Source organism: Danio aesculapii, chromosome 4, assembly GCF_903798145.1.
Source record: "Danio aesculapii chromosome 4, fDanAes4.1, whole genome shotgun sequence".
NCBI lineage: Eukaryota > Metazoa > Chordata > Actinopteri > Cypriniformes > Danionidae > Danio > Danio aesculapii.
Genome location: NC_079438.1, coordinates 24722495 through 24745741, shown reverse-complemented (window position 1 = coordinate 24745741; position 23247 = coordinate 24722495). Strand labels below are relative to the sequence as shown.

Sequence of the window (23247 nt, the reverse complement as noted above, 5' to 3'; positions counted from 1 at the left end):
ATATGCTCAAAAATTAAAGTTGTACGCAGCAATTACATTATTTAACCATTAGGAGGCGACAACCAGTCGTCACAAATACACCACTGAATAATTCTTCAACAATGATCATCTAGCAATGAAACATGAAGTTTTATGAGTGAAGAACTCAATCATTTATTGAAGATGAGCCTAAAAGTAAATATGGGTTCAGCAGATGATTTCTACATTTAGCATAAACAACACCAGTAGGAGTAACAGTGATTTTTTTTAACACTGAATATTTTACTATTGGTTTATTCTGATGATTATTTATACATTTTATTTTTGATAATATTACAGCTTCTCAGTTCTGTTTCTATTCAAGACTAAATCTATCTGTTTCTTTGCTCCTGTGTTTAGGTGAGCTGTTCTTCATCAATCAGCTTAAATGTAGCCTGAAGAAGAAATCTCAAAGTGTGTTTGAAGGAATTGCTCAGCAAGGAGACTCCACACTTCTGAATAACATCTACACAGATCTCTATATCACTCAGGGTGCGAGTGAACAGGTCAACACTGTACATGAGATCAGACAGATTGAAGCTGCTTCCAGACGTCATCAGTCACTAGAGATACAGGTTGAATGCAAACATTTGTTTAAAGCACCAGAACAAGATGAGCAGATCAGAACTGTCCTGACAAAAGGAGTTGCTGGCATCGGGAAATCAGTCTCTGTGCAAAAGTTTGTTCTGGATTGGGCTGAAGGAAGAGAAAATCAAGACATCAGCTTCATATTTCCTCTTCCATTCAGAGAGATGAACTTAAAGGAGAAAAAAAGACAAAGTTTAAAAGACCTCATAACTCAGTTTTTCCCAGAGACTAAAGGACTGACCCTTACAAGAAGGACACGATTCAAAGTCCTGTTCATCCTTGATGGATTGGATGAATGTCGTCTTCCTCTGAACTTCGCTGGTAATGAGACGTGTCATGATGTATCTTCAGCAGTCTCTCTGGATGTTCTCCTGACGAACCTCATCAAGGGAAATCTGCTTCCTTCTGCTCTCATCTGGATCACCAGCAGACCAGCAGCTGCCAGTAAGATTCCTGCTCACTGTATCGACCGGCTGACAGAGATACGAGGATTCAATGATGTCCAAAAGGAGGAGTACTTCAGAAAGAGACTCACAGATCAGAATCAGGCCAGAGAAATTATTGATCACATTAAACAGTCAAAGAGTCTTTTTATTATGTGCCACATCCCAGTCTTCTGCTGGATTTCAGCCACTGTTCTCCAGAATATTTTGAAGGAGAACAGAAATACTGAACTGAAACACAGGGCTAATGCTGAAACACTGCAGGAATCTGCCAAGACTCTGACACAGATGTACACACACTTTCTCCGCTTTCAGATCCAGCAGAGCAGAAGAAAGTATGATGGAGAAAACACACCAGATGTCTCCTGCGATCCAAACCTCATCCTTTCACTGGGGAAACTATCCTTCCAGCAGCTAGAAAGAAACAATGTGATCTTCTATGAGAGCGATCTGAAAGACTGTGGCATTGACGTCTATAAGGCATCGGTGTACTCAGGCATGTGTACCCAGATCTTTAAGGAGGAGACAGGAATCATTCTTGGTACCATGTACTGCTTTCTTCACTTGAGCATTCAAGAGTTCATTGCAGCCCTTTATCAACATCTGTTTCTAGACATCAACAAGAAACCTTTACCTATTTTTAGACAGAAAAGCAAAACTAAATGTATGATTGATTTGCTGAAGACTGCAGTGGACAAGGCTCTGGAAAGTGACAATGGACATCTGGACCTTTACCTTCGCTTCCTTCTCGGTCTGTCACTCCAGTCAAATCGACAACTCTTACGAGGCCTGTTGACACAGCAGGATGACAGAGACCAGAGCAAGGAGGAAATAATTGCATACATCAAGCAGAAACTTGAAGGGAATCTGTCTCCAGAGAGATCCATCAATCTGTTCTACTGTCTGAATGAACTGAATGATCAAACTCTGCTGAAAGAGATTCAGTCTCACCTCAGTAGAGGAAGTCTGTCATCTGCTGACCTTTCACCTGCCCAGTGGTCTGCTCTGGTCTTTGTGTTGTTGACCTCAGAGGAGGAGCTGGAGGAGTTTGAGCTTCAGAAATTCCAGAGATCAGACAAGTGTCTCATCAGACTATCAGCAGTCATCAAATCCTCCAAAAGAGCTCAGTAAGTCAAAGTGCTTAATCTAAGAAATAGACATTTGCTGAAATTAAATAATACATCATGTTAATGAACATGCACCATATTTATATCATCTGCACTTCAATACTGTGAATAATTGTTTATTATTTAATATTTTAGTGTTTTTAACGACATTCAGATGAGTGTATTGGCAGTGGTTGTTTAAGGCAGTGTTTCCCAACCCTGTTCCTGGAGGCACACCAACAGTTCATGTTTTGGATGTCTCCCTCATCTGACCCGTTAACTTCAGGTTTTGGAGTCTCTTCTAATGTTCTGATGAGTTGTTTTTGGTGTGTTTTATTAGGGAGAGGATGAAAATGTGTACTGTTAGCGTGCTTTCAGGGACAGGGTTGGGAAACTCTGCATTAGAAGAGACTCCAAAACCTGAAGTTAATGGGTCAGATGAGGGAGACATCCAAAACATGAACTGTTGGTGTGCCTCCAGGAACAGGGTTGGGAAACACTGGTTTAAGGAATAGTTTACCCAAGAGTGTACATTTACTCATTTACTCACCATCAAGGGGTTTTAAACCTTTCTAAAAGTTTCTTTCTCCTGTTGAAAATGAAGGAAGATATTTTGAAAAATGCTAGAAACCTGTAACCATTGACTTACATAGCATTTGTTTCTCCTATTATGGAGGTCAATGGCTAATGGTTTTCATTGGTCTTAAAAAATCTTCTGTTGTGTTCAGTAGAATAAATCGTACAGGTTTGGCACCACTTGCTGATGAGTAAATGGGTGAATATCTCTTTAAAGCAGCAAACAAACTATTAAAGTACATTATCTATGATCAGTAGCTGATGTTATTGATGAGGTAAAAGCTTATTTAAATAGTACAGTTGAAAATTCAGGTCTGCTCAGCATCTGTTGTTATCTTCCCTCATGGAGTATAATTTTATAACTGACTTTGGGATTTGTATGCGTTGTATTGATTCTTTTGTGTGGAAATTTCACACAAGTCAGCTATAAAATGACACGGCACCTTTAAAATCATTTCTGGTAAGAGCGGAATGATCACACTGATGTTGTTTTCTCAATTCTGTCTATTTTGACCTTTTCTATGCTGGTAATTATCAAGTAACAATGACCTGTATCCCTCTTCATGGATAATATTTGCCATTGCCTTTTGAGTCCACTAGTGTTGTAGTGTTTACTATGAAGGTCAATCACTCACTCATTCACTACCCTTCAGCTGTCCCTGATTTATATTGATAAAATACTTTTCAGGATGTTTATAATCACCCATACACTCTCTCATTCACACACACATGCACACACACAAACACTATGGTCAGTTTTGTGTACTCAATTCACCCATACCATATGTCTTGTGGGGTAAACTGGAGCTGGGACTTGATCTAGCAACCTTCTTGTTGTTAGGTGAAAGTCCAAACCACTGAACCACTGTGCCACCCTGAATAGCTGAATACCAGAAAACACAGGCAAGAGAAACATACACACATACAGCAAACTATGATCAACACATAATGGCTGAAACGGAGGAGCTTAAACACACATAAGACTAGTAAGTTAACGGGGGTTAAGAGTAACTGGGCAACTAACAAGAGTAACGTGGAAAACTGAGGTGAACAGAGAGAACACAAGGAAAACACAACAGTAAGAGGACAGGACAACCATGACATAGCTCCCTGCTTGGAGACGATTCCAGATGATCCTCAGAGGAAAACACAAAACAAGTGTGAGTTCAGCAAGCTGGAGGTGCTACAGTGGACAAGGGTGATGGGGGAGAGGCAGGTAAATGAAACCATGACAGGGTCAGGCCCTTTTATCTCAAAGGTTTTAGAGAAGATTGTGTCTGTACAGCTGAATGATTTCATGTTTAATAATAAAGGTTTTGATAAATGTCAGTCAGGTTTTAGAGCTGGTCATAGCACAAAGTCTGCTCTATTGTGGGTTTTAAATGATGTTGTAGGAGCCATTTGTTTATTTTATTTAAAGGTTTGTGTTGTTAATCTTGACTTCTTTTATTTTGGAGATTTGCACCCCCTGCAGGCCAGAGACAGCTTAAAAGACCTGGGTGTGGCCTACTAGAGAAGAGTCTGCTGGGAGCACATGGTCTTTAGAACTTACCTTCAGTGTTTGATGGCCAAAGTCGTTTGATTTTGTATAGTTCATATCAGTTTTTTTGTTTAACTAACTCTACAATAAACAGCCACAAATGACGACTTATTGTTCCATGTATTATTTTCAAAGGAAGCGTCTAAACCCCTCAGCAGACCCAAGATGTGACTAATTGGAAATTTTGATTAAGGATAGTCACAACAGATGTGTTGTTGGAGCTTGATTTAGGTAGCTCTGTTCGTCTTTTATTGGATTACACTGCTGCTTTTGATACAGTGGATCATGACGTCCTCATTGATCAGCTTAGAGAACACACTGGTATCCAGGGTCTAGGCTTGGACTGGTTCTCTTCATATCTGAAGAATAGAACTATATCAGTCAACTCTTGTGTGCAACTCTTGTTCTTCTGTCATTCAATGAAAGTGTGGGGTTCTGCAGGGCTTGATACTGGGTCTGGCTTTGTTTTCCCTTTACTTATTTCCATTGAGAATTTTTTTTTGAAAAGCATGGCATAAATTACCATCTATATGCTGATGACTCTCAAATCTACTTCCCCATAAAATCTAAGGATCAATCCTCCCTTCAGGCTTTGTTTAATTGTTTGGCTGATGTGAGAGATTGGTTAGCAAATAACAAGGACAAGTGTGAATTGATTGTTTTTGGTCAAAAAGGTTCAGATTCTATTGGCAATCTGTCACTGCTTTCTGGAAAAATACATTCCTCTGTAAAAAGTCCTAATAATTCCTTATATTTATATAGCGCTTCTCCTCATCCACCACCAGTGTGCAGCATCCACCTGGGAGGAGACAGAGTGATGAAGCCAATTATGATATGGGGAGGGATAGAAGGCCATGATAGACAGAGGCCAGTGAGCAAATTTGGCCAGGATGCAGGGGTTAAACCCCAACTTTTTTTTCACAGGACATCCTGGCATTTTTAACGACCACAGAGAGTCAGGACCTCGGTTTAATGTCTCATCTGAAAGACGGCGCTCACTGAGCAGTATAGAGTCTGTGTCACTATACTGGGGCCTTAGGACCCACACAGACCGCAGGTTGGGCACCCCCTGCTAGCCTCACTAACACCACTTCCAGCAGCAACCTAGCTTTCCCATGTGGTCTCCCATCCAGGTACTGACCGGGCACAGCCCTGCTTAGCTTCAGCGGGTGACAATGTGAGAGTTGCAGAGAGCTAGCTGCTGGTGTTATCTTTGACTCTGAGCTTCAGTTTGATCACTAAATTAATGCGGTTGTCAAAAATAGTTTTTTATTTTCGATATATTGCCAAGCTGAAGTCTGTCCTCTCTTTCAGTGATTTGGAGATGGTTGTTCATGCCTTCATCTCATGCCTTAATCTCTCCGGATTATTGCAACATGTTGTATCTGGGTGTGAGTCAGGCCTCTCTCTTGCGACTGCAGCTGGTCCAGAATGCAGCTGCCAGACTTTTAACAGGCACAAAGAAGGAGAGCGCATTACACCCATACTGGTTTCCCTACACTGGCTGCCAATCCAGTTTAGAATTCAGTACAAAGTGCTGCTGTATGTTTTTAAATCCCTCCATGGCACCTGAGTATATTTCTGAGCTAATGAATATACACCAACCCATGAGATCTCTTCGCTCTAAGGATCGACTCTATTTGCAAGTTCCACGATCACGCTTGATTTGTGGCGGTGATAGAGCTTTTACAGTCGCAGCTCCAAGATTCTGGAATGATCTTCCACTCTCCATAAGAACTTCTCCAACTCAAGTCTTTTCAGAGGTCACTGAAACACTTATTTTCTTCAGCTTTTATTCATGTGTTGTAAGTTTATGTACTTTGGTTCCTTGTATGTTTACATGTATTATGTGTGTTTTTATGTACAGCACTTTGGTAGCCATTGTGGTTGGTTGAAAGTGTTCTATAAATAAAATTGAGTTGAGTTGATCAGGATAAACAGCTGGAGCACAGAGCTATAGTGGACCTGGTAAAACCCTTCATGATGATGTGAGCCCACCTTTCTGGAGGTTTCAAACACCTCTAGACTGCCTGGGTGTCCTTAAAGCTGTGGTCTAGAGTGTATTTTTAAGGCTTGGTTGTGTTGATAAGATGCAATGCAATGTGTGCTCATGCTTCACTTGTAGAAAGTCAGGCTGTTCAGCTAATGCATTGGTCAGCTAATGCATTGTGCTGTGATTCGCGGATCGGCTCCACGTCACCAGGAAAATTAAGTTAGGCTAAATTGTTAGCGGTGCAAAACAGCATTTCCTGTTGTTTACATCCTTGTTTATGTCCTCGCTACAACATACCGTAAGCGCTAGAAACTGTCTGATGTACTACAGAAGTTTGAAACTGATGTACTATAGAGACAACTGAAATGGTGGACATGGCTGGATAAGGCTGAGGAGCTGCAGGCAAGATTATAGGGCAGGCAGTCCTTATCACTGACATGGAGGAATCTTTAGAAACAAAAACACACAAACAGCAAACAACAATGAATATTTTTATATTTATTTATGTTTTATATTTCTGTTACATATGCATCTGTTTCACTTTATTCTGAAAAGGGCTTTGAGATGCAACTTTTAAAGATGCTACAGAAGATTATTGTCATTAGCTTGTTTGTTCAATAATAATAAATAAAACAATTTAAAAAATACTGTCTTGCAGTGTTAGGTGTTTAATGAAGAGTTGGGCCATTGGAACATCTGAAGGAAGCCATTTAATTGTGTTTTATAGACATAAATACTGTTTAAAGCTAAAATCACCAGATGTGCTCACTAATTAGTGAAGTTAAACCAGTCACTACATTCAGACATGCTTCAGACTATTAAACACACCAGATCAACACATACATATTGTGTTTGTTCTCTACACAGGCTACAGGGCTGTAATCTCACTGTTCGGTCCTGTGAGAGTTTGTCTTCAGCTCTACAATCCTCAAACTGTGTCCTGAGAGAGCTGGACCTGAGTAACAATGACCTGCAGGATTCAGGAGTGAAGCTTCTCTCTGATGGACTGAAGAGTCAACACTGTAAACTGGAGACACTGAGGTAAATGATTCTCCACTCTACAATAACTACAGTCAGACAGTTTCATATTCGGGCTTTTCATGCTTGAACATGTTAACCCTGGGTGATAGTAAACCCCAGATAACAGGAATTATGGTTTATCAGTTATTATGTTTCACACTGCTCATACTATACCTGTAGTTAACCCTCAGGGGTCTGAGGTGATTTTGGGACCCCTGAGATGTTTTGACATGCCCTGACATTTGTGCTTATTTCAGCTACTTCTTTCATAGTACTGGCCAACATGTATTTTATTTGTATTTAGCACAAATAAAGTGTGGTTAATAGGTTTTAGAGGCAAAAATAGCTGAAATAAGGTCCAAAAACCACACTGAATGTGCCTGAACAAGACTTTAGAGTAAACAGTCTTGTAGGCTGGAATATTTACTTCTCATATATGTAAAATGATTCTGTTCTCTCATTCAAAGAAAACATTACAAATGATCTACGATTTGTTGGGTTTGTTTTGGGTGATCTCAGCGGTATGCGTGAGTGACAATGGTCATGAATAATTCACACTTGGAGAGACAACAGACACTCCCCCACTCACCCATCAAGGGCAGTGTACAGCAATCAGGGTTCGTACGGGTGCTGGAAATCCTGGAAAGTGCTTGATTTTAATATAGTGTTTTCAAGGTTATAAAAGTGCTTGGATTTTGGACAAAGTGCTTAAACCTGCTTGAAATTGAAATTGCAGGACTCGAAATTATGACCGTTTTGATCGCATATGTGCCTGAAATTTTATCTATGCAAGCTTCACCAGAATGCATATTTGCACTTAAAAACGGCAAACTCTCAGGAACAGTCAACTTGCTGCAGTAAACAAAGCCCACAATGCCCGCCCCACCGCTCTTCTGATTGGCCCTCTGCTTGCAATGACCTGCAGGATTACAAAACGTTAAATGAATGAGGCATGTGGACACAACACAAAATCTAAATCAAGTAATTTTAGCATGTCAAAGTCAAATGTATGCATATAAAAATATTTTCCCAACAACAAAATTGTGGCTAGTGAAAATGGCGAGTGACTAGTAACGTTGGAAAAAGTTAATGTCAAGCCCTGGTTACTAATATTAAGATGACGTATGCAAATATTAAGTTAGATGTCAATATCTACCTACCTACACTGTTTGGCCTACTCCTGGATAAACTAATTATTATTTTTGCACCATATTTTGTTGAGTGCAATTTCATTTTTGCACTGTTTTCATTGCAGATTTTTTCCTAAACTCAACAGTCTAAAGGGCACTTCCTCACAGAAGTTAACCCCCGCTTTTGGGCATCCCTCTTTCGACCTCTTCATGCAGCCCAAAGGTCCGAGCCATCCCGGGAGAGACCTGCAAATACCCAGAGTTGGAATATGGGCCATATGGCCAATCAACGCCGGCGCAGACCTGGACAGTCTCGTCCTGCCTGGCACCTGTGTTTAAAAAGGGATCATTTGTCCCAATGGGCTTTCAGCCAACGCTGAACCTGGACGCGGGCGTCCCACGCGACACTTTTACCACAGGAGACAGGGATCATTTGTCCCAATTGGGACTTAGCAAAGGCTGAACCTGGACGCGGCCGTCCCACGCGATACTTCTAACACAGGAGATAGGGATCATTTGTCCCATTCGAAGCTATTTTTTATCACACAGATAGAGGAATAATAAAGACACTGAACACCATATGACCTTTATTGTTAAATTTTTATTTAGGAAGATTCAGAGTCTTCTGTTGCTTCGAGGGGGCGTTTCCCCTTCGAAGGCGGCCATGGCAGCGTCCTCCTGCTAGTTCCCTCCTGAAAAAGAGAAAAGGCCAGTAAGCTCATACCACACGTCTCTCTGTTGAGGTCCATGCCAAAAAGGAACTGATTTACCAGGGGTGACCCGGGACTCTCTGCCCTCTGGCGCCCCTTCCTTGAGTGGCGTTCTCTGCCCGCTGCCTCCTCCTCCTCCTCCTCCTCCTCCACCAAGGCCCTCTCGAAGAGTCTGCGGCGCTCACGTGCTTGGAGAGGGCCGAGGTGAAGCGCGTAGAACTTATCTGAGGTTGAGGTATCGTGGCACATGAATTGGGCCACCTTCCTGCGATCCTCGGAAGAATGTGAATTCTTTGCCTGCGTCAGAGACAGACAGACAGAGACTTTTTGGGGTCAAAGCCGCTGGCAGTCATGGGGGTCAGCGGGGGGGCACTGGCATAGATACTCACGTGGGTCGTGATGGCAGTTCGGACGTCAGTGAAGGTGGGCTTGCCGGGAAGCCCCATGCTGGTCCACGCAGATTGAAAATTTTTGTGCAGGGTTCGACAGGGACTGGGTCTGGAAGTAAAAACAAAATAGGAGGCCTGCCCCCCCCCCCCGGGGAGGCTAGCCCGCAGCTGCAAGAACCTCCGGAACCAGCTGTATTCTTCCTTGTTGAGAGACAGCCGAGCCGCGCCGAAGGCTTGGTTTGTCTTATGCGTGGTGATCTGGGAAAAACAGAGAGAAGATGAGTGAGCCCTACCACTGGTGGCCCCCACATGCAAAGTTCCACTCACGTTAATGACATAGGCGGACTCGTCCTGGCTTCTGGAAGCCTCTTGGACCTCCTGGATGGTCAGGTTCTGGAAGACCCCACAGCGATGGCCCGTGATGCAGGTCAGGTAGCCGGTCAGGTAGCCATAGAAGCGCCACTGCTGCCTGGTGTCTGGGCTGGACTCGAGGCCGTCTGACGGAGGGAAGTTAGGGGTTAGACTTTTCCAACAAACCATGTTACACCACCAACGGTTTAAACAAAAGAATGTCTGCTCCGGGGCGCCAACGGCTCTCGGTCAAACCGAGCCACGTCAGCGTACCCACCCCTTAACCCCCATTCGGGTGGGTACACTGACGTGGCTCAGTTTGACCGAGAGCCGCTGGCGCCACGGAGCAGAAGAGGGAAGAACGGAGAGAAGGTCAGCGTTTCCACAAGTGGTGGTGGAAACGCAGACCGGCGGGACCAAACACTCACCTAGAAGGGCAGGTATTTTTCTCCCAGCCGTCCGATGACAGCGAAGCAGGGTGGCTTTGGAGATAAATCTGTCTTCTTTGGCCTGCTTGGTCTTTACCTCGTGTACCACGACGCGGTGGCGTATGCCGCGAATGAGAGCTCGAAGCTCACTGCGAATCAGCACCAGGGTGGTACTGGAGAGGCGGCAGGAGGCCGGCGGGGTTTCGGAGAGATAATCCAGGAACTGCACCACGTTCTTCAGGTAGTGCTGCCTCGTGGGCTCGGCCATGCCCGTTTGGCCTAGCAGGGCAGACCAGGCTCGGATGCGCGCCGGTTGGTTGAGGAAGGACAAGGTTTCTGGGTCCGCGTGGCCTTTCGCCATGAAGCCTAGGAAGGCCTTGACCCTCGCCAGTTTGGAGGCGACGTTATTCCCCAGACGGGCGGTGGGCTCGCTCTCCAATTGGAAACCCTCGAACTCTGCCAAAAGCAAGTCTGCAGAACGGGGGCGAAAGTCTAAAGTCAGCCTAGACGACATACACCCACCACCAGCCCAACAGAGAAGTGCCATAACCATACTCAACTCAAGGCGCGGGCGTGGTCCGGGTACGGGTACTTTGTTGGATCGTAGGCTTCCACAGGCCCGGAGGCCGCCCGGAGACCTTGGGCCGCCCCTCGCCCGGGGGCAGCCCCTCGCCCGGGGGCGGGGTCGGGGGATGGTGCCGGCGGGGCAGGACACGACCTTGCCCGCCTGCTCTTCCTCCCCTCTTCCCCCCCTCCTCAACTCTCGATAGCGGCGGGTGAATTTGAGCTGGGTGGACCTCACCTTGTCCACCTGCTTGCGGAGCTCTGAGAGCTGGGCCTGTATGCGCTACGTTGCGAGCCTGCAGCGGGGGTCGGCGCAGGGACGCTCGGCTTCCGGGCCGTCTGGTTCCCGTTCCTCTTCGGAGGACGACGCCAGCCGAGACACCACGGGTACCGTCGGTTGAGTGGACCGCAATCACCGCAACTCTCGAGCCACTTTCCGACGCCTCGCTCGGCCCATGGCCTCCTTCCTGGCCGAGACGGAGAGCTCGGCGTGCTGCTTCAGGTGTCTTTCTAGGCGGGCCGGCGTCCTCCGGCAGCCGGGCACCGGGCACGCCGTCTTCCGCGTGTCCACGCGGGCAGCGGCGAGCGCCAGCAAAAGCTTCTTCTCGTCCGCGTTCGACACCTTGTGGACCGCGGACAGGTGCGGCGAGAGGCGGCTGTAGACGTTGAAGCAGAGTGCACATTCGGGCATGACCATCCAAGACCAAGGCTGGAGGGAGAGAGACCCACATGCCGCGTGGAGCGGTTTAAAAGATGGCGGACGAGGCGTCCACTTCCGCGTCAGCGACGCTGGTTCCCCCTCCCCCTCCCCCTCTTAAAGGGGAAGGACCGATACCTACGAGATCCCTTTGATCCAACTTATATAGTTTGGAAGCAGTTGTTACGACTTTTGGTGGATTTTTGTCCCGGGAACAACGCACCATTTCAGGCAGCCTTACCGTGCCAGCAGCGGGGACTTTTTTTTGCGCTGCTTTTTGATTATTCCCCTTTTCCCACACAAAGGGATGGGCATGAGCCCCGCCGAACACGCACCGTTTTGGGCAGCTTGTACTGCGCCAGCCCGCAGGGGGCGTTTTGCATAAAGCTTTTTATAGTTCTCTTCTCTGCCCCCACAAAGGGATGGCATGTGCCCCGCCGAACACGCACAGTTTGGGCAGCTTGGACTGCGCCAGCCCGCGGGGGGCTTTTTGAATAAGCCTTTTATAGTTCCCTTTTCTGCCCCCACAAAGGGATGGCATGAGCCCGGCCGAACACGCACCGTTTTGGGCAGCTTGGACTGCACCAGCCGCGGGGGCTTTATACATGGCTTTTTCCTACTTTCAAAGCAGTGTCGTAGAACCCCATCGAACACGCACCTTTTCCGGGGCTCACCGCATCATGAACCGCAACCATCAAAAAGGAGGGGCCAGACCGTAAGCCTGGACACCACTGACCCCGGCTTGTTTCACCTCGCCAGAGACTACTAGCGGCCACCCTCCGCCTCCACCAGCCACCCCCACACACCTCCGGGGGAGAGGGGTAGGGGGCAGATGGGGCAGGAGAGACCGCCGAGGGCCAGCAAGGATAAACCCGGAGGGGTGGGCGGGCTTGCGGACAGGCGGGAGACGCAGCACTGGTCACACACACACACACAGGGGCTGGAGCCAGCACCAGCCCGTACCCCACACAGCCCCTGGGCTCGACTCACCACACTGGAGACTCTACCGAGCCCACCTACCACCCCCAGACCTTGTCCAGGGCGAGGGCGGCGCGGACTGAGAATCAGCAGAGGGGGGGACAAAGCACAGGGGGTCAGGCGGGCGGGCTGGCGGGCAGAGCGCCGGACATGCTCTTGGTCAAAACCAGACGGGCCATTTGAGTTTTTTTCTCCCACAGATAGAGGCGGGAACGGGGGGGTTGTGTGTGGAGGGACACCCCCCCCACGCCTCCCTCACAGCACGCCCGAGGCAGGGAGGAACCAACCACACCCATAGAGGCTGACCCACCCATATTGGGGTGGGTGCCGGGCGGGGGCAAGGGCCCACGTTACAGGGGCTGGAGCCCCTGACTCCCAAGGCCACCACTGACACCCCCTTTCCCCCAGGGCACACACCCTTTCCGGGGCAAGCACCGGGCCCAAAGGGTCTTCTAGTTTGACACCTGCTCACCAGCAGACCCCGGGCACCCCACACTTAAGCCACGAACATTGACTTAGCTAGTGGCACTCGCTACGCAGACGTGCCGTTGGTGAACCATCTGGATGTGGGGAACCACCCTCTCCACCTCCTCGCCCATACTGTGGTACAGAGATAGCTCGGGTGCACCAGCCTTTCCCACTACCGCCACCCGGCGCAGTGCTCAATTTGTTGAGGCGGCTGGGGTGCACCAGCGGCACGTAGTTCCAGGGGCGTTCAATCTGGGAGTTTTGTGTTTGCCTTCCTCCAGTGCCGGACGTTCGCCAAGGCCAACAGCACTGGTCGGATTAAGGGCACTGTCTTTGGGCAAGACTTCAATGTCTGAACCGCTTGGTTGGGGCGGGACCCCCACCCCCCCAAGGCCAACGGCGCTGGCCAAGATTGGGGCACTGTCTGTGGGCAAGACTTCAATGACTGAACCGCTTGGTTGAGGCGGGACCCCCACCCCCCCAAGGCCAACGGGGTTGGCCTGGATCGGGGCACTATCTTTGGGCAAGCGTTTAATGTCTGAACCGCTTGGTTGGGGCGGGACCCCCACCCCCCAAGGCCAACGGCGCTGGCCAAGATTGGGGCACTGTCTTTGGGCAAGCGTTTAATGTCTGAACCGCTTGGTTGGGGCGGGACCCCCGGCGGGACCCCCACCCCCCCAAGGCCAACAGCGCTGGCCTGGATCGGGGCACTGTCTTTGGGCAAGACTTCAATGTCTGAACCGCTTGGTGTGGGTGGGACCCCCACCCCCCAAGGCCAACGGCGCTGGCCAAGATTGGGGCACTGTCTTTGGGCAAGCGTTTAATGTCTGAACCGCTTGGTTGGGGCGGGACCCCCACCCCCCAAGGCCAACGGCGCTGGCCTGGATCGGGGCACTGTCTTTGGGCAAGACTTCAATGTCTGAACCGCTTGGTTGGGGCGGGACCCCCTGGCCCCCAAGGCCAACGGCGCTGGCCAAGATCAGGGCACTGTCTGTGGGCAAGACTTCAATGTCTGAACCGCTTGGTTGGGGCGGGACCCCCAGGCCCCCAAGGCCAATGGCGCTGGCCGGGATCGGGACACTTTTGTGGGCAGCCAGCCTGGCCATTGACCCCCTGGTTCCTTTAACCGCAAAGCCGCCAAAACCTAAGTCCACTTTTTCTCGCCTTCCTCGAATTCTTGATGGCAGGTCAGAGACAATCGGCATCGGACACGCACCTCCAGGCGCGGGACGTCTCAGAAAGGCGGTCTCCCGTCGGGGGGCTTGGCGGGCTGGGGCCTGGGTCTAATCAACTCCACCGGTGAGCGTCACCACCGGCCGTCTGGACCTTACAATGACCCACCATCACCCAAATGAGGGTTTGTTGTTCCAATCAGTTTTTTTTACTTCCTTGCCAATTTAAGTTATTGATCGTGTTATTCACGCCATGCCAAGTGAGGGCTGCTCAAGATAAGAAAAAATGAACAAAAAATGCCCGTATTTTACACAATTAACCTTAAAGTTTTTATTAAAATTGTATTTATCTCTGGTCATTATTTGTCATTTAAATATAGGTTATATAAAATGCCAAGACTACTTACAGAGAGGTGATACCTTTTAAACCATTAAGCATGTTTTCCTTTAACACCTTAACTGTCACACTTTCACAGGTGGGACATTTGCATACAGTTACAACAGTACCTTAGTCCTAACCTAAAGTAATATTGACAGTAATAAAAAGTAATATTGATGAAAGCTCAGCATCATGGTGGAGCAGCAGTGACGTTCGCCTCACAGCAAGAAGGTTGCTGGTTTAGTTCCTGGCTGGGTCAGTTGGCATTTCTGTGTGGTTAGCATGTTCTCCGGGTTTCCTCCGGATGCTCCGGTTTTCTCTCACTGTCCAAAGACATGCGCTATAGGTGAATTGAATATGCTAAATTGGACGTAGTGTATCTGTGTGAATGCAAGAGTGTATGAGTGTTTCCCAGTGTTGGGTTGCGGCTGGAAGGGCATCCGCTGTGCAAAACATATGCTGCATAAGTTGGTGGTTCATTCCGCTGTGGCGACTCCTGATTAACAAACAGACTAAGCTGAAAAGAAAATGAATTGATGAAAGCTTACAAACTATGGTTTTCATATTTGGTGACTGATTTTCAAAACAGTTGACATGAACAGTTCATTAATTTGCAGCAAGGATATTCTCAGACTCATAAGGATTCAATTTGTTACATGAATTTTGAATAGCAATTCACATGAAATATCATGAACGCCTGGTCTTGAAAGTTTGGTACTACACTCAAAGAAAATCTGACTGTTAGCTCATTTTTGAGATTTCAACTTTAGGTAAAAAGAGACCAAACTTAAGATACTTCGTCCAATAACTGATCTTTTTTTTTTTTTTTTTTTTTACATTTTTGGGTAAACTATCCCAATAAATCTGTGCTCAAGTATTCAACAGTTCAAGTTGAAATGTCATCTTGTGTTTTGTAAAATAGTACAAATTATAGATTTAAATGTAGAAAAGTACATACAGCAAATATAAACGCAATTTACAGCGGTTGTTAGGTGCTGGAAAAACATAAAAATGCACCTTGAAGGTGCTTGAAAAGTGCTGGAATTTGAAGTTGGAAAAGGTGTAAGAACCCTGAGCAATGTCCATCTGCAACAGCTAGCCCAAACTAAATGCTTGTTGTATGACTTGCTGTGTGACCATGTAAACACTCTGGGTGAACAATATACAGTGCTCAGCATATATAAGTACACCCCTCACTAATCTCTCTTTTACATTCATATTTGAAATAGGAAGCTCTACAATATTATATTTGTGGATATACAATAGATTAGCCAAATCTGGAGCTCATCTAACAAAATAACTTATGATAAAGCTCCAAAAACTGGTCCACTCAAATTTATATGTTCTAGAAAAATATTAAATACAAAATGAAAAAAGAGGAAAAATCAAGAGAAGCAAAACAATGGAAGAATTCAGCTGAAATTTTGTAGGGTTTTTTGCAATATTTAGCCTGAATTTAATTGTGTTATCTTTCAATTTCTGAATATGTTTGGTGACTAAAATATTCTTGTAATAAATATTTCTGATGAATAAATCTGTTTTGTTTAAATGCACCAAAATACACTGCCTATATTGACTGAGAAATGGAGGAAAATCTGGATTTTCAGAATGGGCTGTACTCCATTATGCTGAGCGGCTGTATGTGCACTTATACAGCGTGCACATATAATCTATATTTGAAATGCTCTAAAACGTGTTGGCCAAACTCTCTTGTGCATTAATCCAGCATTTAATAATCATTTGTGAATGAGTCTGAGACACTGAAGTAGCGTAATGACAAAAGCTTTAAACACAAGAATAAATCCTATTTTAAAGAGGAAAAACAATTCCTTTAAATCCAAATCAGATTTGAAGACCTTTTATAGAGATTTCCCCAAATAGTTGCAGTCTTAGTTCACTTTTTGAAAACTTTAGCAGGTTGTGACTATGTCTGTGGGTGTCAACATTCAACATCACTTTCCGTGTGAACAGCCCTTAAGTCTTACCAGATGTGGAGCCCAAATGTGCAGGGGTGTGATTTTATTTCTATTAATATACAGTTCTACAGATGATGTGGAGTCCTTGTTGAGTGTGTGAGTGTGTTTGCTGATGTGAGGGCTTGATCAATAAGGAGAGCTAATCAGGATGTGTGTGTGTGTGTGTGTGTGTGTGTGTGTGTGTGTGTGTGTGTGTGTGCGTGTGTGTGTGTGTGTGTGTTCATCACTGCTGTTAACATGAGCAGAAACAGCAGTCAGCATCTTCACAACACAAAGAGATGTGTGTGATTGTCCAACTGTGTGATGTGGACTATTGCTGTGTTTGTAGATTGTCTGGCTGTATGGTGACAGAGGAAGGCTGTGGTTTTCTGTCTTCAGCTCTGACTTCAAACCCCTCACACCTGAGAGAGCTGGATCTGAGCTACAATCATCCAGGAGATTCAGGAGTCAAGCTGCTCTCTGAACAACTGGAGGATCCAAACTACACACTGGACAAACTCAAGTATGTGGAGCATCACTGGCCTTGTGCTTTTCCACTGAATGGCTTTAAAAAGACACTAGAAAGCTCTTTTCTGATCTTCAGTTTTCTGTGAGGGTTATGGGGTGAGGACAGACAGAAGATACAGCTTGTAGAGTATTCCAGTCATGTCTATGAAGAGCAAATCATTGAGTGTGAAATGAATCTCTTCTGTAAATGTTGGAGTGTTTGGCTCAGTTGTGACATTAAGTGGGACACACTGTACAGTTTCAGCATTTGAGCTGAGCAGAGAAACTTCTTCCTCCATTTGTGCTGAAGAATCCTCCAATATCAGGTCAGGAATAGGGTTGGGGATTGAAGATGGATTCAGATTCTGGAATCAGACACTTGGATTAATGTTCAGACTCTTGTTCTAAAATCAACATCTGGATTCCTCTTCTCTGTGCACACATGTGTATTTTTCACTTGCTAATCTGTCAGGAACTCTGTCAGCTTTAATAATCTGAACATAGTTTAGAGATGGACTGCAACATGTGCTCAAAGGCTGCATGTGCTGAAGAACGATGGCAAAGCTAAGTGTGATCACTGTAATAAATGAATGTTGAGGCAGGGTGTCTCCATCAACATGAGCAGTATCTGCGCTCGCTTCACCAACAGCAGAGGAAAAGAACGCACTGTGTTAGATTCATTGTGCATCCCGGCTGGAACCAACAAGTGTTGTGTGTTTTAGCCGAAGAGTTTGGAGCGTGTAGCTGAGCAGCTCAGTGCTAGCTTTAGCTTATTAGCTGAGGGGGAAACTAAACAGCTCATTCTCTCCATCTGTGTGTGTTTACAGTCTGGATCATGGAGGAGACACGAGGATAACAGCAGGACCATGCAAATGTAGGACCATACACACACACACTCACACACGCACACACACACACACACACACACAAGGATTACAGCAGGACTGCACAAATGTAGGACTACACACACGCACACACGCTCACACGCATACGCACGCACACACACACACACACACACACACACACACACACATATATGTACAGACACGCACACACACACACATACATTTACTCGCTCACACGCATACGCACAAACACACACACACACACTCAGACAGACAGACAGACAGAGACACAAACACACTCTCTCTCTCTCACACACACACACACTCTCTCACACACATACACAGACACACTCTCTCTCTCTCTCTCTCTCTCGCGCGCACACACATACACACACAGCTGTGATAATAAATGTGTCTCTTCTTGTGTTCAGATGTCTGTTTCCTCACACTGGATCCAAACACAGCACACACTTGTCTCATTCTGTCCGAGGAGAACAGAGAGGTGAAGAGTGTGTTAGAAAACCTGCCGTATCCTGATCATCCAAACAGATTTAATTATTGGCCTCAGGTGTTGTGCAGAGAGAGTGTGTGTGGACGCTGCTACTGGGAGACTGACAGGAGTGGAGATGGTGCTGTGTGTATATCAGTGTCATATAAGAGCATCAGCAGGAAGGGAGCAGGTATTGAGTGTGTGTTTGGATCTAATGCTCAGTCCTGGAGTTTGTTCTGCTCTTCCTCCAGTTTCTCATTCTCACACAATCACACACACACTGATCTCCCAGTGAAGCCGCTCAGCAGTAGAATAGGAGTGTTTGTGGATCACAGTGCAGGAACTCTGATCTTTTACAACATCTATAGAGACACAATAAGCCTCATCCACTCAGTCCAGACCACATTCACTGAGCCGCTCTGGCCTGGGTTTATAGTTTATCCTGGATCATCAGTGAAACTGAGCTGAAGACTGACGAGAGATTTACCCAGAATCCTCTGCAGGAGCAGTCAGCAGCTGTGTGTGTGTGCACATGTGGTCACTAGTGTGTGTGTGTGTGTGTGTGTGTGTGAGAGAGTGTGCACATGTGGTCACTAGTGTGTGTGTGTGTGCGCGCGTGTGTGTGTTCACTGCTGTGTGTGTGTGAGGGTGTGCACATGTGGTCACGTGTGTGTGTGTGTGTGTGTGTGTGTGTGTGTGTGTGTGTGTGTGTGTGTGTGTGTGTGCATGCATGCATGCTCACTGCTGTGTGTGTGCGCGTGTGTGTGCGTGCGTGTTTGTGTGTGTGCGTGCATGTGTGCATGCATGCATGTTCACTGCTGTGTGAGTGTGCACATGTGGTCACTAGTGTGTGTGTGTGTGTGCATGCATGTTCACTGCTGTGTGTGTGTGTGTGTGTGTGTGTTTGTGCGTGTGCATGCATGCATGTTCACTGCTGTTTGTGTGTTTGCGTGCATGTGCGTGCGTGCGTGCATGCATGCATGTTCACTGCTGTGTGTGTGTGAGAGTGTGCACATGTGGTCACTAGTGTGTGTTTGTGTGTGTGCATGCATGCATGTATGTTCACTGCTGTGTGTGTGTGTGTGTGTGTGTGTGTGTGTGTGTGTGTGTGTAGCAGATCTCAAATGGATATCCCTCTCAGACACCACAGAAACACGGTCACACACAGATGAGGTGAAGGAAACACTGATTTTACTCCTTAAACAGAGTAGTGAGGCACAGTGAGTACACACTATAACACCGAAGAGCTCCTCTCTCATCCCTCTGCTTCTCCACCAGCGTACACCACGCGACTGCGAGCGGGCACACAGAAAAATGTCTATTTTCTTATTTGTTAACCTTTAAATATAAATGAAAATAAAAGCACATAAATGACCTGATGTAAATAAAATATCTGATTTAAATAATCATTAGAACTCTTCAAAGTTATCCTCTGAACTTGAAGCAGACTCATACAGTTACATTTGACTTGTATAATGACTGTAAACTGCATTAATATCTAGATATTGAATCACCGACACCGTAAAACTCCTTCCATTAACAGCATTATTATGTAAAAATCTGCCACAGTACAAATAAACAGAGATGTATAGTAACGAAGTAGAACTACTTCACTACTGTACTTAAGTACTAAAAGGCAGTATCTGTACTTTACTGGAGTATTGTTTGTTTCTCCTACTTCCACTTTTACTTAAGTACATATTTTCGATGAGTTTAATACTTTTACTCCGATAGATTTTTTATGAGCTGCATCGTTACTCATAACTAGAGGTGTCAAAATGGTCGATATCGGTTCAGTAATAGATCATAACGGGTTATTATGTACTGACGTCATTTATCTCCTATGTGCGGTGTCGCAATACTATGGCGAAGGACGGACGCGCGAGGGCGAGTGAAGGCGGCACAGCACACGAGCCGCTATTTCACTACTACAGAGAAATGTTGTGAGACTCCATCTCTGCCTCTCTCACTTTGGACATTTGACCCGCTGGCCTGTTTGTGAGGTAACTTTTCATCTCCTCTTGGCTGTTAAAGCGATACTTGTGGATCCAGACCTGTGCGTGTATGAGGTGCAAGTTTTCTCCACTGTGTCTATTACAGATTACCTGTGATAACTGCGTATTATACATACATAGACTGTAACCGCGGCTGTTCTTCCCGCCATCAGTGTACAACGCTTTCATTTCTAAAGCCGATAGCAGCCCTTTCTGTTGAGAAGGTGAAGACAATAACCAATCAAAGGGGTGTAAGACCTCGCCTGTCAGCGTTTAAAAAGCAGGCGGGAGAATATTTACATTAGTTTATTTGCTATAAATGCTCGTGCTGTCTTCTGTGCTTGAGTTTTGTTTGATACATTCAGAAAGAGTGTTTTCTTTGAGCGGGTCAAATTAAGGGTACAGTTCATATATCTTACTGCTGTATTAAAGGACACAATTGTATTACAAGTAACCATTTAACTGTCACACCAAGAAAAAAACCAATAGAATTTTTTTATTTATTGCATTTCTTAACTCCAAATGTCGCTAGTTAACACAATCAATACATTTTCCCCCAACACATCCCATAATTTCTAAAATATCAGCCTCTACCAAATGGTTGAGATGTTGGTTTATGGTAAAAGTACCAGAATGAATAAATATACTATAAAAATATGAAGTTTAAGACCAATTTAATTAAAACATAATCAAAATGAAACATTTTTGAATACTAAATCATAGCCATAAGCCATAAAATATTTCAGATTTTCATTTAACACAGTAATATACACGTTTTCTTTTTTTTACAATAAAATCAAAATCAAGTGAATTAGAACGTTCGTTTACAACCAGTAAATTATGCTCCGAAAATGGGTTTCAATAGCGTTTTGAGTGGATTATGGACTGTTTTTGTGACCCACAACTTTGAAAGGTGTGTGTTAAAGCTGTTATAATCTGTCAGATCTGTGGTTCAAGTGTGAGAGAAAAACGTTATCGTAAGCCATGTTTCTTTTCGTTCTGCTTAATGACGTGCCCCCAAAAAAGAGATTTAAAATAAACAAAACAATATGATGTCTTTTGACTGCTTTCTGTAATAACTACATTACACAATACTTGTACTTTTACTTTCAGTACTTGAGTAGTACATTTTGAAATAGACTACTCGCAATTCTTAAGTACAAAAAATGTTGAATACTTTAGTACTTCCACTTAAGTATGGTGCTTAAAGAGCACTTTTACTTCTACTACTTACTTCTAGTACTTGTACTTTTACTTAAGTCTGGGTCTCTAGTACTTTATACATCTCTGCAGAAATGGCTCAGAATGATCAAATTTGGCGAGAATAGGCCAAAAGTGGGTTTTACTGGACTTGAAAATAGGCAGACCATCTATATTGATAATGAGGTCAATACTGCCTGTGAACGATGGTTTGATGAAAGAAAGGTAATGTAGAATTCCCTGCTCCAACCCATAATATGTGTACTGGCCTCCACACAAATTCTTAATTTCAAAACCTAACGGGGTTGCTAAAAGTGTTCTACTGTCTTTTGGAAGTGTATGTCCATGTTTTCTTAGTATTCCAAGGAGCTTATTTAGAGCAGCATGTGTTTGGCCTGCTGTTGTTGCCCACTCAGCCAAATCTTTGCTTAAAGGAATGTCTTCTGAATCTGAAGACTCAAGCTCTGAATTGGTCTCACTGGAATCAGCTGTTTCCTTGTAGCCATAGTCTGAATGCTGCAGACACAAATTAGCCCCCGTTGATAGTTCCTCTTCTGCTCCTAAAGACAAAGTCTCCTCATCATGTTCCTGTATGGAGGAAGCCTCTTCAGTAACTTCTTGCATGGCTGGACCCTCAGATACATCTTGCAACGGCACATCCAAATCTGGATAATCATCCAAGCTGCTAGTAGATGCAGCTAGAGCATCAACTCTGCCTCTCAGTCGACGCCATTCACTTAGGTATTTAGGATCCATAACTAATAAATGTGGAAACAAAAGTGAGATTATAATGGAATGTACTGGACATGCTTGGATATGATCATGATCATAGTTGTGATTCAAATACAGTGGTTTTATAATTACAATAATACCCCCTCTCCTCTTAAATTCAAAATGCTAATTTGCAATTAACTATGTCTGTGGTTCACAAAGTAAAACAAAATATTAAATTAATTAAAATTAGCAAAAGTGCTTAGCAATGACAAAGTTAACTGTTAAACTTCTTTTGCATGTGCAATTTAGCGAGAACGAGTGAATGTAATAGTTGTGTTCTACATATTTATTTATTTTTTTTGGTTGACACCTCTCCAATTCTTATTTATTTATTTTTTTTACATTGGCTTCATATCAGTAAGAACAACTGAATAATTATGTAATAAATACGTACTAGTACCAAATAAATTAAAACTAGCATTTAATGAAAGAGTATTGGCACTTAAAAACAAATACTAGTACATAAACTAGTCTTATAAAATAGTATACAAGCACTAGAAAACTAAAAATATTCTGTTATACCTAATAGAATTATTATAATAATAAAAATATATTAAAATATAAACTAGTAAAGATAATAGTCAGAGCTTAATAGTTGATCTCTCGATGCAAGTCGAAGTTAAAGCAAAAACAATTTGTTACTAGAAATAAAAGTTACTGGTCACTACTGAAATAAGTAAAAAGTACCTAGTAAAACCACTACCATCCAATAAATAGTAACGACACTACAATTTGCTACCGAAATTTTAAAGACGATAAGATTTGAGTGCGTTTTTATACGCCACAGATTGCCCATTGTGTGCAGGACATAAATGAAAGTGCTTGGCCGTAAAGGTCATCATCAGTTCATCGATCCATCGACACGGACAGGCAATGGAGCGTTTCAACGCCACGTGGGACGCTAAACCGCTGTTTCACGAGTCACTGTGTAA

The 23247-nt window shown here is 44.8% G+C and overlaps 1 protein-coding gene and 2 pseudogenes across 1 annotated transcript; 2 read left to right on the top strand and 1 right to left on the bottom strand.

Annotated features, from left to right (window-relative positions):
• Window positions 1-23247, bottom strand: part of LOC130222307 (NACHT, LRR and PYD domains-containing protein 12-like) — a 339313-nt pseudogene that overhangs the window by 281297 nt on the left and 34769 nt on the right.
• LOC130222311 (zinc finger protein 850-like) overlaps window positions 1-23247 on the top strand; it is a 535728-nt pseudogene that overhangs the window by 495212 nt on the left and 17269 nt on the right.
• On the top strand, window positions 598-19037 carry LOC130222314 (NLR family CARD domain-containing protein 3-like). The gene is made up of 5 exons (XM_056454895.1): window positions 598-2176; window positions 7132-7305; window positions 16855-17028; window positions 17840-17886; window positions 18289-19037. Exons 1-5 carry the CDS (start codon window positions 771-773, stop codon window positions 18813-18815), a joined length of 2328 nt encoding a protein of 775 aa, XP_056310870.1. The 5' UTR covers window positions 598-770; the 3' UTR covers window positions 18816-19037.

What these genes read in the sequence shown, in the direction of transcription:
- LOC130222314 (XM_056454895.1), top strand. Translation starts at nt 771, where the DNA reads ATGAACTTAAAGGAGAAAAAAAGACAAAGTTTAAAAGACCTCATAACT. An exon ending in AAATCCTCCAAAAGAGCTCA is followed by an intron (nt 2,177 to 7,131) that starts GTAAGTCAAAGT and finishes TTCTCTACACAG; the next exon opens with GCTACAGGGCTGTAATCTCA. An exon ending in AACAGCAGGACCATGCAAAT is followed by an intron (nt 17,887 to 18,288) that starts GTAGGACCATAC and finishes TCTTGTGTTCAG; the next exon opens with ATGTCTGTTTCCTCACACTG.